General features: G+C 40.2%; 1 protein-coding gene across 1 annotated transcript in view; it reads right to left on the minus strand.

Moving 5' to 3' along the window:
• lrp2b (low density lipoprotein receptor-related protein 2b) overlaps positions 1 to 15,196 on the minus strand; it is a 41,105-nt gene extending 25,909 nt beyond the window's left edge. Inside the window, 28 exon segments of the mRNA XM_008304189.1 lie at positions 41 to 225; positions 355 to 563; positions 685 to 933; positions 1,062 to 1,439; positions 1,539 to 1,655; positions 1,754 to 1,876; positions 1,990 to 2,229; positions 2,322 to 2,597; positions 3,595 to 3,732; positions 4,119 to 4,249; positions 4,344 to 4,469; positions 4,842 to 5,034; positions 5,129 to 5,338; positions 6,063 to 6,203; positions 6,355 to 6,557; positions 6,687 to 6,893; positions 7,116 to 7,339; positions 7,455 to 7,621; positions 8,545 to 8,673; positions 8,914 to 9,030; positions 9,455 to 9,598; positions 9,780 to 9,896; positions 10,003 to 10,119; positions 12,964 to 13,074; positions 13,201 to 13,317; positions 13,899 to 14,021; positions 14,149 to 14,259; positions 15,130 to 15,196. Coding sequence (XP_008302411.1) covers positions 41 to 225; positions 355 to 563; positions 685 to 933; positions 1,062 to 1,439; positions 1,539 to 1,655; positions 1,754 to 1,876; positions 1,990 to 2,229; positions 2,322 to 2,597; positions 3,595 to 3,732; positions 4,119 to 4,249; positions 4,344 to 4,469; positions 4,842 to 5,034; positions 5,129 to 5,338; positions 6,063 to 6,203; positions 6,355 to 6,557; positions 6,687 to 6,893; positions 7,116 to 7,339; positions 7,455 to 7,621; positions 8,545 to 8,673; positions 8,914 to 9,030; positions 9,455 to 9,598; positions 9,780 to 9,896; positions 10,003 to 10,119; positions 12,964 to 13,074; positions 13,201 to 13,317; positions 13,899 to 14,021; positions 14,149 to 14,259; positions 15,130 to 15,196 — 4,670 coding nt within the window.
• Positions 15,197 to 16,866: the final 1,670 nt, after the last annotated feature.

Here is a 16,866-nt window from a genome sequence, read left to right on the forward strand (position 1 = left end):
CAAGAAAGCATTTCATATTAAATTAAAATAAAAATCTTACTAGTTTCGAGGGTCTAAAACCAGTCCACGGGGACTGGTAATGTTTTTGGTTAAAAGGACCTTCCGAAACTGACCATCGAGGGTGGAAACCTCAATGTTCTCCATATCAGAGTCGACCCAGTACAGGTTCCGACCCACCCAATCCACAGCAATGCTTTCAGGAACTTGCAGACCAGTGGAGAACACCTAGACAACAGGGACACATTGAGCACTGAGAATATTGTACAGTTTACCTTGTCTTTTTTGCTGCCTTTTGAGTTCCTGTAGAGCAGGAACGTTATTGCTTTAATGTTTATGTGCTACTGTTTGTCTTACTTCCTTTCTGTCTGTGCCATTCTGGAAGGAACTCCATATTTTCTTCTGTGAGACATCAGCCCAGTACATTCTTGAAGTCACGCTGTCAAAGTCAACGGCCACAATGGCTGAACCGGTGATCACTGGGACCATCTGGGGTGGTCTCATTTTAATCCGGTTGGCAATGATCTGGCTACGCTTGGCAACCAAAAGTACAGCTGCAATGGGATCTGAGGGCAGAAAAACACTTTGTTTGCTTCCAACATTTTAGCAACAAATAGACAAGAACGGATTAATCTACACCCAGAATATATGTGCAGATTTATTTGGATTGTATTGCTTCTTGCTTACTCGTAGCTTTGCAGGTGCGTCCATCGGGCTCCAGGAGGTAGCCATGTGAACAGTGGCACCGGAAGGTTCCTCTTTCATTGTAGCACTGTTGACTGCAGAAACCAGGGATCAGACACTCATTGATGTCTTCACAGGTCTTGGAGTCATTGAGGAGCTGAAACCCTGAAGGACATGTGCACTCAGCCCCAAATGGTCCTTGGATACATCCGTCACTGCAGCCCCCGTTGTTCAGTGCGCAGTCATCTAGGTCTTCATGAGGAAACATGACAGTTTGTTTAGTGTCTTTTCAGGCAGCTGGTAAACATAGCTTTTTTCAGTTGTATTTTTTTGGAAATGTCATTGGCTTAAATATAATGTACAAATGCATGAAAACTCACTGCAGAGTGGTGATTCATCTGCTCCATTGGGACAGTCCCCCTTGCCGTCGCACACCTTGTCCAGGTCGATGCACAACTCATCAGTAGGGCACTCCCACTGTCCCGAAGGGCAGCTATATGGAGGGGTGGGGCAGTTCTTCTCATCGCTCATGTCCCGACAGTCATTGTCGCCGTCACATAACCAGCTCATCGGTATGCAAATCTTGTTGGCACACTGGAAATAGGTGGTTCCGCAGGTGAAAGGCAGGCAGGAGTTGTGTTCATCGGATCCATCCTCACAGTCTGGATGGCCGTCACACTCCCATTCGTCCGGTATGCAGAAACCGTCCGTCTGGCACTGGAACTCGTCGTTGTGGCAGAGGCCTGGACCTCGAGTGGCTGGAGGTGCCAGAGACATTTAAAAATGTTTTTTAAGAAGGAAAACACTTCTCTCAGAATTTTGTTTATGTTTAGTATCAGTATGTGAAGTTAACATACGACAGCCTTGTTCGTCAGAATGGTCCCTGCAGTCAAAGACTCCATCGCACCGATAAACTGAACTAATACACTGGTCCTTGCTGGCACAGGCAAACTCATAGGAGGAACAGGAGAACTCTGAAAGTGGAAAGGAGAATACAGGAAAAAAACAACTAAAAAGACTATTTTTCTCTATTTCCTACAGCAAACATGTGTTTGAAATTGTAGATTCCTACCACAGCCTTTCTCATCGGACCCATCCAAACAGTCCTGGTCTCCATCACACACAAAGGAGTTGTGGATACAGCGGTGGTCAGGACACAAGAAGTAGCTAGGAGGGCATGTAGTGATGGTGGAATCTGACAATCACAGTTCATTTATCAGGTTGGCCAGTGGATTTAAAAGACTATGTATGCGCAGAATTTCATGAAACACAAGAATGAAGGGAAAATGAAGTGAGCCCAATACTTACTGCAGTTGTGTTCATCAGAGCCATCGCCACAGTCATTGTCCCCATCACACAACCATTGTTTAGAGATACAATTCTTGTTATCACAGGTAAAGTAATTAGCTGCACAGGTGGTCGGGAGACGAGTGGGACAGTTGACCTCATCAGAACCATCTCCACAGTCGTCCATGCCGTCGCAGCGCCAACTGGAATAGATGCAGCGCTTGTTGTTGCAGGTGAAGGCTCGAGGAGAGCAGGTCATTCCTGGTAAGGATATTGTACGATAAGAGAAGGTTGTTTGCTCCAGTTTTTCCATTCACTACTTCACAGACATACAGATTTTCTTATACATTCACCTGTATCGGTGCAGTTGGCCTCATCAGTCTCATCTACACAATCGACAATCCCATCACAGCGGTAGGAGTTGGGCCTACAGCGCCCTTCATCACACTCAAACGATAAGTCATCGCAGTTGTCAGGTGGGGGCACAGAATCGTCTTTGATGCAGTCCCTCTGGTTGCTCTGAAGTTTCATACCGTACGGACAGCCGCACACTCGACTGAAGGAGGGAGTGGGGAAGCAGAAGTGGCTGCAGTGTCCATTGGGCACCATGCTACAACGGCTGGTGTAGGCTGTCGGAAGGACAAAGACGCAGTCAACAGGTTTCTGGACTGTTTAATCTGGCTGACTCACCGCTCAACCAATGTCTTAGTACAGCTGGCGTGATTATTCTTGTTTGATCTGCTGAACTCCAAGCAGATTCTGAGCATTTTTTTTTGTTTTTTCCTGTCATATTTTTGCTCAAAAACACCTTTTCACTGCAATACAAAATCCCACACCTCTATGGAGACAGCACAACCATGGCAAAGAGACAAAAATGACGCAAAGAGAGAACTGAAAAATGTCCTTTATGCTGTGTTACAAAGATAAAAGGTCATAAAGAAAAACAGAAGTTACATGTCTTTGTTTATTTTACAAAAAATTAAATATCCTGGAAGCAACATGTACAAAAATGTTCCAAGAGTCCTCAGGTTTTAATATTGAAAAATAGGGACTCTACACATTCTAGATATCTTACTACTTAGATTTTTAATAAGATTTTTCATACATGTGTACTATCTGCTTTGTGTGAACACAGCCTACTGTTTAGCTGAAATATGCCTGAATTTTTTTTATTAAACTACCGTTGGTCACAGCTGAAGCTGAATTGCACAAAGGAGTGGAGAATATTTTGTTGTTTACAGAATCAGATTGGTACAAATCAGTTATTTTAGTGATTTTTTTTTAATGAGACATGTAGAATAAAGAGATTTGATTAAATATCATCGCTTTAAGCTTAGATTTGGTTACGTTTTCCAACAGATGAGAAGTTCATCTTTTGGAAAATTGAAAACCTGATGATTCTTTCTATTGTTACAGCTTCTGGCTGTGACATACAGTGTAATTTTGGCGGGATAACGTACCTGTTGTAAAAGCCACTAGTTCAGAAGGATAGGATTGTAATATGGCGATTATTCCCTCACCGCTAGCAGTCACATCTCTTTAGTCCTGTTTATACACACATTTATCTGAACTGGATAACTGTTAAACCCTTCGCAGACTCCAATGTCCTGCTGTGTGTACACTTACTGCTGTGGAGGTCAGCTGTGTAGGCCTTGACATTCATGATGCCGGTGATTCCTTGTCTGATCATAGTGTTTCTTCCGCCATCTCTCTTCCTCATCTCGAATATTCCTCTGGTCCTTGCATCACTCACATACAGGTAGTCTGCAAGACAGAAGTAGGTAGTTGGGCATTTTGAAAAACACTAGGGAAGGTCCTAAAAACAAATCCTCATTCACAGAATATTATTAATGAACAGCTGTATGGAAAATAAGTGTCCCAATAGTTTCTTATTAGTGTGCTACAGTGACTGGTAGCATGACAAATTTAAGTTTCATGAAGTAGCTTCTGGACTTCACATCTTTACAGAAACAAAGATTCTTGCCTCGTGTATCAAGTATTGATATGAAGGGGTTTGGCGACATTTAAGGCTTTAGAATAATAACAGAGTTTGATGTTTGTCAGGCTGCAGAAAAACATGGCTGAAATCATGTGCCCTTTGAATATCGTGAGTGTGGTGAATGTATTTCAGGGGAGACCGTGAAATTCACCTGCATAAACTGTCAAAGAGAGTGGCTCAGTTATCTGGCCGAGATTGGAAAACGTCTGTCTGTCATTTCCTTCCAGGTCAGTGTGACCAATCTGGTCCAGGAAGGAATCCACCCAGTACAGCCTGTCGTTCCTATTTAAGAGCGATACAAAGGAATACTGGAGTCACACTGCACATCCTTTTACAGGAGCTTCACATGAGTCTCACAGGTCATCACTGTACTCACGCATAGTCCACAGCGAGTCCGTACGGTCTTGCCAGTGTTGTGTTGATCAGAGGAATAGCATTGCTGCCGTCAGTGAAGCTTCTCATTATGACCGCTGGACGATACCAGTCAGACCAGAACAAGAAGCTGGGGATCGACATTTGATTGGACAACCAGTGTCAGTATAAAACCGGGTAAACCTTGATGTCATTTTCTATATTATAACCTAACCACCCATCCATCCATCCATCCACCCATCCATCCACCCATCCATCCATTATCTATACACCACTTAATCCTCACTAGGGTCACGGAGAGTTGGAGTCTATCCCAGCTGACTCAGGGTGAAGGCAGGGGACACCCTGGACAGGTCACCAGTCTATCACAGGTATAACCTAACCTCATGGGATATTTATGCATAATATAGTGTGGACTGTGTTTAATTTCCTCAATATCCCTGCAAACTGAAATCTGCTCAAAGCAAACCATTCTTTTGTAATTGCTCCCGATAAATCTCACCCAGCACTAGGATGCACTGCGATTCCCTTCGGGTTCCTCAATGCAGTCACAATGTCTCGTCTGGACTTGTCTGTGACTCTGAAGGCCACCACCGCCTTGTATGTAGTTGTGGTCCAAAACAAAACGTTGGAGGTCCAGTCGTAAGCCATGGCATCAACTATTCCCACTCTGTAACCTGTTAAAATCTGTTGAACTGGGAGAGCATAAAGAAAACATTTAGGACAGAGCTTTGAAAGAGCTCTAATGTTTCAGTGGTGCTTTATTAGACAAATCTAACATGAGCTCACCGGTGCCATTAAGGTTGGACTTATAGATGAAGCCCCGGGACCTGTCATTGTAGAAAACTGACCCCTCGTTGCCGTCAAACTCCATTGCAGAGCCAGCAAAAGAAGTGCCAAGGCCTGTAAGCGGCAGGGTGACGTCCTCCTGGAGGGACAGGTTCAGTGGGATTCCCCTCACCGCCAGAGAAGTGCCCACCAACAAATAATCCTTCAGCTCTGTATGAAGAGTCAGCGGCAGCGGTTACAAACAGGTAATCATGCTGTCTAAACAACTGAATTATAAACTCCTGCCTATTCTACTGTTATTGTTCGAACATTTCATTATTGTTGTTGTTTTGTTTTTTTTTCAATTACCAATTCTGACAGTATTTTCTATTATTCTTCAGCTGATAATCTGTTCAACTTCAATTACGCCCATATTTTTAAGGTGGGTACTGTTGCACAAGTGGCACCTTTCTGTTTTTAATGCTTATGTTTCATGAAAGTACAATAAGCAAAGTAGTAGTTCATATACTGTATACATACAGAAGGCTGTGTTTATCAGCAGTTTCTCATTCTATCATTTTTAGCGTACTTATTTCTGGCAGCAAGGGTGCCAGATTTATTTGTTTTTGCAGTATATGCTATGATAAAGTATATTGTTTGTGTTACACTGTACATTAATATGCTTTATCATAACAGTTGGTAATCACTATCTACGGATAAATGCATTTGCAGGCCAAAATCTACACAACTCTGCATCATTACCTTAATTGTTAACCTGTCTGAAAGGCCTACCTGTAATGGCATACAACAAATTGTGTTTACAATATTGTAAATTGCACTCATTTTTTAAATTGCTAAGTAAGAAGACAGACATCCAAAATCAAAACATAGAAAATATCAAGAGGGGAGTAACAGAAACTTCAGGTCATTTTGCCCTCATTCAGTGTGAACTCACTAAAGCAGGTCCGCAGGTCTGAGTGGAGGTCGTAACCATAGCGACACTTGCAGCGGAAGCCCAAACCATCATTGTCTGTGCGATGACTTAATAAGCAAATGTGCTGACAGCCACCATTGTGTCGGCCACAAGGGTTCATCACTGCAAGACAAGACAGATGTGGTCAGTTCAGCACATTAATGATGTTCCGTGACCAGTTGGACAAACACCGAGAAAGGAAAACACAAGCTTTGACTGAGGAAACAACGTGAACTCAGTCTGAATTGTTACAGGTTGAAGTATGTCTCTTTACCAAAAGGTTGCAGGACAGAGTGCGACACCACAACATGGCCCGGTTGCTTTGCAGTACGATAGAGGAGCGTTGGGTCGCTGCCGTTGAACCGATTGGCTCTGATCACACCCATCTTGGTCCAGTCAGTGAAGAATACGTGGTTTTCAAATACAGCAATTCCAAAAGGATGTGGCACCTGAAGCGCATTATTCAGGACTATTTTCCTGAGAAAAAATAACACTTTAGAATTGCCACCACTGAAAACACAATACAGCTGGATCTTTTTTTTTTCCCTTCTAAGTTTAAATTCTAGAACAAATCTTGACTGACAACATTTTCAGTGCGACCTTTACCTGTCCAAACCGCTGTATGTGACGGTCTCCACTGTGTCATAGTGGCTGTCAGACCAGTAGACCCTCCGTGTGACAATATCGAGGGTAATTCCGGTTGGTGTACCGAGCCTGCTTTTGACCAACTCTATACGATTACTGCCATCCATGAAGGCACGCTCCAGCTTTGTCTTTTCATTAGAAACGCCCATGTCTGTGAAGAACATGTAGCTGCAAACAAACAAGAAGAAAACACTTAAAGGGATTCTATATGATCATATAAAACCAGTAAAAAGTTCTTTAACAGAATTCACGTGGATTCTTGCAGAGTTGCCAGTGGATCAGTCCTGTCATTTAACCATAATAATAAAGACTCCAAAAATGAATCTTCCAAATGTTATTTTAATATCACTACTGACATGCGTTAACAGACTAAATAATATTTAAACCCACCCCACTGTAGGGTCCAGGGCGAGGCCATGAGGGGTCTGCAGGTTCTCAGCCACCAGTGACACCCGATTCCCCCCGTCAAAGTCGCACGCTTCGATGCGCTCCACCCTGGCCTCCAAGACATAGAGTTTGAAGTTGATCCAGTCCACAGCAAGGTTCTGGACACTGTGGACTGCAGCGGTCATAATCTCTTTAATTTCGCCTCCGTTGAAGTTGGAAGAATAAACCTGGGAAAAGTGTGAAAGAGTGATCAGTGCAGAAGTATGGAGCTGCAGGTCAGATGCACAGGTGTCTTGTTTTTGCCGTCATTAAGAATGTGACCAGACGAGGAACCAGACTGACCTTTTGGGTTGATGTATCACTCCAGAAGACTTTTGAGTGCATGTGGTAGGCGACTCCTACAGCGTAACCTCTGCCCTGGGATGGCACCAGAGTTCTGACGATGCGTCCATGTATGTCGGCTATCATCACATCGCCCCCGTTGGTGAAAATGAGCTGTGGCAGCCCAGCTAAGAAACGAAACATAAATGCACTTTAATAACTGACTGTTTCAAAAAACAAACGAAAAAGACAGCTAGGTTCTAACAGGAGTGCACTGTTAGGTACTGTAAAGTAAGTGCCTTTAAATGAACAAAACATTTTTGCACAACAGCTTACACAGTACTACATCTTGGTTTAGGCAGCTCAGACTGGATTGGATGCCCTGAGGTAGGCCAATTTCACATTTTGTTAATTTAGTTTTTTTTAAGGTTTACTTAAAAAATTTTTTTAAAACATAAAAATGCAGCTTGCCTTATCCTTTATCCTTTATTGTTTTAGAGGTTGTAGTGGAACATACACTTTTAAATGTTAAACAGATGGACTTGCAAAAATTAAGGACACATTTTTATTTATGTTGTAGTATGTCTGCAGCTCACTGTAGTATTTATAGGTTATAAAGGAAGAAAATTTTGTAATTTAAAAATATTATAAAATACTGGTGATCACCAATGCCAGTATTCTAATGTGAACTTCATTTTTTATGGTAGAGTACATTATTGAATTTTACAGTAATCAACTGTGGAAATGTTACAGTAAAATACTGGCGACCTCAGCTGATAGTATTTTGCTGTAATTTTACAGCAACATTTTTTCAGTGTGCCAGGCTCTAGTACTAAAAGTATTATTAAAAAGAATAAAAAAACTGTTTAAAAGTGATAGAATTTTAAAATACACGTATTACATGTACACAATTAAACAAACAGAAAACTATCTGTGACGTGGGGCATTAAAAAAAAATCTAAATTTTATTAACTGTTATGTTGAAAAACATATTTGTAAAGAGAGTTATGATTGTTCCTTATGAGTACCACACCACAGATTGCTTTTTAAAGTAAAGTCTTCTACTGTAGCAGCGGCTCACTACAATGTAAAGGTGTGTTGCTCTGCATACCTGTCACATTGGCTTTGCAGACATGACCCTGCTGCAGAAAGTATCCGTCAGCACAGCTACAGTGGTGTGTCCCAGGACGATCCTCACACAGCTGGTCACAGATCCCCCAGATCTGACAGTCATCATAGTCTGAACAACAAAACAAACAGCCATGTGTTATGTTGTAGGCGCTAGCCTGAGTATTTAAATGAGTAATTTACAACCAAGCACTGAAATTGTAGAACTGTAGATTTGAGCTCTGTGTTTGTCATCACTTCCAGCCAGAAGAAAAAACTTCAGAAATATCCCCAAAACTGTTCACCTGAGAATTCTGCACGACTATCAATGTTGCAACACATATAGGTTTATATAGCAATATCTGGCACTTACCCACACAGGAGCGGCTGTCATTGGCCACAGTAAAGCCATCGGGGCAGTAGCAAGTACCGCCCTGAGGAGACGGGTGGCAGAGATACTCACAGCTCAAAGTGGAGCACCGGTCCAAGCCTGTAAGCAAAAAAAATCACACAAATCAGCATGATTGGGCAAATCTAGGTTGCAGTTAAAGCCTGCGTGCCAGAACATTATCAGTACCATGATGAGAATTATAGCCATCATCATCTGAAAATTATCAGGAAAAAGTTAATCTTAAACCAGGTGTGTGTGAAGGTTCTGATAAGGAAGGAAGAAGCTATGATCATATCAGTCTCAGCAGCTGTTTCCTGTGAATCTTTTATGAGTACACCACACTACGTATAAAACTCCTGCACCTAAATCTGCAGTCTTGTTAAAGGTTTACTCGAATTCAGTTCACCTCTTTTCTTCTGTCAATTTACCCTGCTGGTATAAAGCCATTAATGAATCGGCATTAATTCGTTAGTGTGGGACAAATGTGTGCAGTTTTCTCAAACCAAGGTGAAAAATGACTTACTGCAGGTTTGCGCTGTCGTGGAGTTGGTTTCATCTGTACCTCCAGGACAGTCAGGTGTGCCATCACACACTTTGCCGACAGGTATACATGCCATCGAGTCAGGGCATCCCCACTCCCCAGGGTAACAGTCTCGAGAGTTACTATCTAAAAACGACAGAAACGTTTGATGAATGTATACAGTAATATTTCTCAGTCTTTAAACTTGTGAACATCACATCTCAACACAGTTCACACGTGTACATTTTGTAAAAGTACCTCTGAATGTTTAAACTGAATTTAAGTTTATTTGTTTCAAGAACAAGTTTGAAAGATCAGGGTTTCTCACCACATCCTTTCTCATCACTGAAGTCTCCACAATCATTGAAATGGTCACACACCCACGACTGAGGAATACAACGGCCGCTGGAACATGTGAACTCGTTGCCACTACAGCTCTCGTACGCTGCAGAACAGGAATGTTGTCAGGCAGTGCTGATCATAAATTATAAAATGGAAGACCCTCGTTGTTGCTGGAGTGTATGCGAGAGACAGCTCAGTCTAATTCTTACCACAGTCTTTCTCATCGCTGTTATCCCCACAGTCATCCCAGTGGTCACACACAAAGGCAAGTGGAATACAGTAGCCATTGGCACACTGAAACTTGTGGAACGGACAGTGCTGGTTTGCTGAAAAAAAGAACACAGAACACAGTGATTGAATGTACAAACTGTCCAACAATCTGTTAATTATTGAAACAACTTCTGACTAAACTGAACATCTGAATAGGTTTAAATTCCTCGTTTACAGAAATCACAAGGTGAAAGAACTTATAAAGATCCAGAGGGGCAAAGGTTGAGGCTGTTCGTACCTTTTGTTACAATATGCCCCCTGGCATATATGTATGCACAGTCAGACTTTATTATATGGCATTAACTGCAAAAATTCAAAGAAATAAACGGAACAAGAGTTAACCCTTTACAGGGCACTCCTGGAAATACTTGGAAAATGAAAATTTCAATCCTAGGGTGTTATTGAAGGATATTTCAAGATATATTTTTATTTTTGTGACTTAAAAAAAAAAAGAGTTGCAAATCAAAATTAATGAAGTTACCATATATGATCACTTGTCCGTATATGGGTTAAAAAAGAGGAGGATTTATAATAAATAAGACAAAAAGTAACAAACTGCTAAAAAAATATATATTTATTTAGAAGCACTTTAGTTTGAGGTAATGATACTTACACAACCAGTAAAGTATTTATAAAGTGCTCGGCAAGTTCATTTAGTACCGTTTTTCTTGGAGTAGTGGTATTAATGGCACTAATCTCAAAAACAAATCAAAGAGGAGTTCAATACAAACCAGTAACAAAGCGTTTACAAAGTGCCTGGAACATTTGTTTAGTGACATTTTTCATAAGTTAGTGATATTGGCAGTAATTTAAAAACTAAATCAAAGCACACATGGTTCTTCAACCTCAAGGAGAGGCTCAGGGTGGACACACTGAACGTCCAAGGAAGTTAACAAATATGGTCACTAGCCCCATAAAGGGTTAAAGTTAAATTTGATCCCAGGAAAAGTCTAAAAAGGCATTAGAGTTGTTACATACACCATAATACAGATGTAAGTAAACTCCTGTGCAATATCACTTAAATGTCAAATGATTCGAAATCACCTCTCAACATTTGCATTAGAATGGTTCCGAAGGATTTTTACAAACAATAATCTTAGAAAGACTATATTGGTACAGGCCTCAAAGTACAAAAAATACAACAAAAGTGAATATACTTGTGATGACGGATGGACAAGTTAAACAATCTGTGATCACTGGAACAAGACTAGTAGAGGACACCTGTGATTTCCAATCAGTCCAGTTGCATGAACAGAGTTTTAAAAGGACCCGTATCACTGTCTGCGTCAAGGCTGTAAATGTAAAAGCGTTTCCAGAGGAATTTTTAAATCATTTTATGAAGCTTCGTGACAATGGAGAAGAATACAGGATGATCCCCTAAAAACCAGTCAGAACATTGTTGCATCAGTAATCAGGGAGCTTAGAATGAGCAGTGTTACCATTATTTGGTCGTCCACGTAGAATGACATGTGCGGGGAGAGTGCTTCAGGCTTTTCACAGAGGTTATGAATGGAAATTAGAAACTGGCCATTACTGGTGCTGGGGAGCCGGCATTTATAGATGACAGCATGAATGTCGGTGGATATACCAGTTTCTGACGATGGAAAAAGTGAAAACTGACCTGGTCAAGTATGTCACCTGACTTGAATCTAACAGAACACCTTTGAGGTATTTTAAAGAGAAAGCTAGAGCAACACAACCTGCCTCTGAACAGTCTCTGAAGAATGGTAGAACATTTCTCTTCAGAAATTAGGCATCTTCCATGTCAACATGGGATTGATTTTGTTGTTTAAAATTAATGTAGGGATATGACATATTGCAAAAAAATAGTATTTGAATCTCAGTAATGAAAGCTGTACTAACTGTTGTTGCATTGAGTGCCGGCTGCTAAATCAATTTCTTTTAAGAATTTTACGTTAAAGCAAACACCTTACTATTCAACTTAAAACTACTGCAATCACTGTGGAGTGATACAGTTTTGAATCACATTAAATGGTGTGCTAACCTCTGTTGTATACGACACATAGGCTGCATCCAAAATCATCCACTCACTTACTACATAGTTCACTATATAGGGACCACTATATAGTGAACTATGTAGTGAACTATGTAGGGAGCACCTCTGCAAAGTAACATTTCGGACACTACTCGAGCTATTAAGTCGCTCGCTAGCTGCGATTTGTGCCGCAGTGGTGTAATCCACACGCATCAAATTCACAGTCTATTGTATAGCTAAGAAACAGGTAAAATAGAATTTAACAAAACATATACGGGAAATGCATGATGGTGCATATTGCTTGGTTAGTGACCATTTTTAATAACCAATCGTTTTTTCCTCCCCACAACATTTATGCGTGTTTGGGTTTTTTTTTTAACATTACACTATCCAGCTGAGGTGAAAAATATTTTGTCTGCTGCATAACAGTTGCCTTTCAAATAGATATTTGTGCAAGGTCGTAGCCTAATGTTAGCAAAAGCAAAGCAAAGATGGCGGCCAGAAGTGTCGCTCTATTTGGTAGTAGAACAAGATAATCATAAAACAAGAAGAAAATTAAAAAATTATACGTTTTTTTAAAAAAAATATATTTTAACCCAAGAAAGTATAAATATATGTAAAAATTTCTATAACTTAGACTAAACTGTTGAATTCTGAAGACGGATCATATAGGCAAGAATGTAACCTCAGTCTGCCGCCTTGTTTGGCTGAGGAAGTGGTTTAAAGTCTTTAATGTGAGGAAACCGGGTATTTTTTTTTTATGTCCAACATACTCATTGTTATGTATCACAACCTTGTGTGTGTGTGGAGCTAGGCGAAATCCTAAATCTGCCCCAATTATTTTTGTTCAGTCTATCAGACAGTCCAAAATGTCCGTTGTCAAGGTTTGCTGTTGTCTACTCACTGCAGTTGAATTCATCCGAACCGTCTCTGCAGTCCTGTAAGCCGTTGCAGTGCTGAGAGTTGTTGTAACAGGCCCCGTTGGCACAAGTCTTCTCAGAGCACTGTGGATAGTCTGCAAGAAGAAGAAAAAAGGAACAGAATGATTCCTAGTTGACGAAAAGCTTCAATTATTTGGAGACTATCTGACAACATTCATGGTAATTGTGGGCTCAGTTCTCCCAGGATGTGAAAGTCTTACTGCAGTTGCTCTCATCAGAGTTGTCCACGCAGTCCTTCACGCGGTCACACTTGTATTTTCCGGGAATGCACTGGCCCTCCCGACAGGTGAACTGTCCTGGGCTGCAGGTCCGGTCACCTGAACCAAAAGCATGGAGCTTTTGTTTCAAGATGTGTGGTTGCATGAAAATCGGGCTTGCAACCGAGAGTGTAAAACGACTTGTGGGCTCCTGTTAACCCTTTAATCATTGCTATAAAAGCTCTATTCAGAATTATTTGTCACAGTGACATGAAAAGCCATAAAAAAAAAAGAAGAAGAAGAAAGAAATCACATCAAAAATGTTCACATCTTTTCTACCGAAATAGTCGCAGGAAACATTTCATCATGTTTCTGACAGTTACTTTCTTGTCTTTTTGTTAACATACCAGACATTTGGATGGTGGTGTAAGTTTATTTACACACATTTAGCCGATTGAGCTTCCTGAATGCTGGAAGATTTAAACTTTACGCTCAGATAACGTCGCCACCTTGAGGTTTTACTCTTCGTTACTGCACATGAGCCGGACCTTTCTGTCCTTTTGCGATGCTTTTCAAGCCTCTGACTGATAAAATTCAATGTTTATATGCTCTGTTTTTCTTCAGACCCACTTTTCAAAGATAATAGTGACACTGTTATAATCTCTCTTTCCCAGCAGCACATAAACATCCACTCAGCATACCACAGGTTCTTTGTTCATCTGAGCCGTCGACGCAGTCCTCCTCCCCATCGCAGACAAACCCCTGTGAGATGCATTCACCGCTTGTCACACATTTAAATTCCTGCGCGGTGCATGATGGAGGCGCTGCCACAAGGGAACAAAACAACAGAGCAATCAACACATGCCTATTTACCCAGATGACTAACTGTTACATGTTCACATCTGTGTGGCGAATATGACAATAATGGTTTTCCTTGGTTGTTAAACTTACGACAGTTGAGTTCATCAGAGTCGTCCGTGCAGTCCTTGGTTCCATCACACCTCCAGTCTGTGTCAATGCATTGCCCATTGGTGCATTGAAACTCACCGCTGCCACAACTTCCTGCAGAAAACAGAAACAAAAATGTTTTAAATATCATTCACTTTCATGGGCACAGTCAAGTTGACCTGCAGAATTTAGGCTTCGAGAGGTCATTCACACTATTTTTATGATTTTATGCAATGAATTGTCGTCCGTGTTGCTTAAATGAAAAACAATATGCATTTTGCAGCTTCCTTCACAAATGAGTTACCACGTTTACGACTGGTATAATTGCTCTTATTTCTTCAGTGTGCAACATTTGCACCTGAAAGCATGTGATCTGGCCTTTAAACCATAGTTAATTCTTCACCAGGTTTGAACAATCAACTTGATGACCTTGGATTATATGAGGCTGTCATCTTAAAATTGGTTATTGATGTCTGAATTAGCAGAGTGATTGCTCCTTCTACGTACTTAACCTATTTTGTATCGCTTGCATTCACATTTTTCATTAATTAGTAAGAAAATGTAAGGAATACAGACAGTAATCTCCACGTTTTTTTAGAACTACAAAACATCTTGCAATGAACAACATCAAACAACAAAGTTATGAATTTAGGATTTGCTTAAAACTGCTGCTTTATTTTGCAGATAAATTGTTTACTTTACACATTTTTACATGTTTTTAAAAGTCAAAGCAGCTGAAAATGACAACATTGCCAACTTTTCAATCATTTAAAAGTTTAAAATCGAGTGCTTCAGTGAGATTTGAGTAGTTTTTGTACAAATCGGGAATAACTGCAAAAATTCAAGCTTTGTAATATAACATTTTAGTGCAAAAATCCTCAAATCCAGCTGTTATTACTTTGATTCCTCTCGACAGATATATTTGCTTTAATGAGGTAGTCAGCAGAAAATGAATCGTTGTGAAATCCAGAATAAAACGTTTACCTTGGACAAGCTGAATTCCGTGGCAAAGCAGAAGAAGAGGCAGAAGATGAAGACCTTTAAGGCCCATAATTTAAAGCTCAGTTTTCCTCTCCAGTGCTGGTTTGTTTTTCACAGCTCGGGCGTCAGTTTGACTAAGTGTACACACTCATGCTAAATCTGTGCCTTCGATGAGTTTGAGGAAGGTCGAGCTTCTGTGATTGAGATGTGAAACCCAGAGCAGGCAGCAGACCAGTAATGTGACATGGAGCGGTACAGCTTTTTATGGCCTGCCCCTTTTACATAAACTTCATCTAAGATTAACTTTTACCCGTTGCTGTGTTGTCCACATCAGCAAGAAAAAGTGACTACACATATTTGTGTAACAGTGTGAAAGGACATTAACATTGCCATGAGTCAGAGTGAATAGAAACTATAAAGCATCTGAAGATATCTGCATTTAAAATAAGTCAAATTTGCACAAATTTGTTTGTTGTCTACTTCACATCCCAACAAAAACTGCAGCGGAGTTTTGCTTTTCAGGTACTGAAATAAATGAAATATGATTCACTTTCATCAGTTTGTAATCTTTTATAAAGAACTTTTAAGACCGCAATTTAAATTTGAATTATTATTATCATGTCTAAATGTGCTATCTACTTACATTTTTTGGCAAAAAATATGTTGTATGTGTGATACATGTGAAATCACATACAGTATTCTTGTAATAAATCTTCCTGATTGTACTTTTTTTCACATTATACACAGTGTATATTTTATATGTAATTGTTGTGCATTGTGTATCATCATTTTTCTCATTTAGTCGATGCACACAAATGTATTTTAGGTGAACAATAAAAAATAAAGATGTAGCACTTCCTGTCAAATTATTGCCGCATTATCGGGACATCATAATCATTGACAGTATAGGAAGCTTCTTTCGGCTTCTTTATTGCATTTTACAGTACATGACCTTGTCACAGCAATTCTGCTCAAATGGTTTATGGCACAAAGGAACAGTGATCGGTGTTCTTCCTGCACAAATGAAGCTAAAGCTCTGTGAACGTCTAGTGACTGCATGAGTGACAGGCTCAAGTCCTTATTGTCACATTTATCTTCCTCGGTGGAGTGAAGAAAAATTGTAGTACAATTACAGTTACGTGATATTTACACACTGGTTACATCAGTAATCCAGACGATAACATTCCTTAATTCCTAATCACTCAGGCTTAAAATTGTGTAATTCTAAGTTATACAGCCACTGTGCATGTAGCCGCTGTTTATCTGTCATCACATGCCACAAATAAATGATTTTAGTTGCTTTTTGACAATGAATCTGATTCCAACTCAGGCTCAGTTTACTTCTATTTGTTCCGTCTTCACACAGTAAATCTACAGTGATGTAAAAGTAGAATTATCCTTGAGGGAACCACAAACAAAAAGATTCATTAAAGCATAATGGAGACGACTTTGAGGAAACTTCTATGACTTAAAAACCTCACTATTTTGTAAATCATAACATGTTTGGTCTGAGGATATATCACCTGTGAAGACGTATCTCATAGTGTCTAATCTTATCTATCAAAACAAATTACACGGCTTGCTTAGGAGGGTGAAAAAATCCTTCTTTTGCAGCTATTATCTTTGTGCGTCCAGTGAGCAACTGATGGGACATCAATCGCACACTGATGTTGGAATTGTCAGACTTTAACCCACTTAACACTAAAGCCACCCAAGACCTTGAAAGACATTATATATATA

Source organism: Stegastes partitus, unplaced genomic scaffold, assembly GCF_000690725.1.
Source record: "Stegastes partitus isolate 25-593 unplaced genomic scaffold, Stegastes_partitus-1.0.2 Scaffold2157, whole genome shotgun sequence".
In the NCBI taxonomy this organism is placed as follows: Eukaryota; Metazoa; Chordata; class Actinopteri; family Pomacentridae; genus Stegastes; species Stegastes partitus.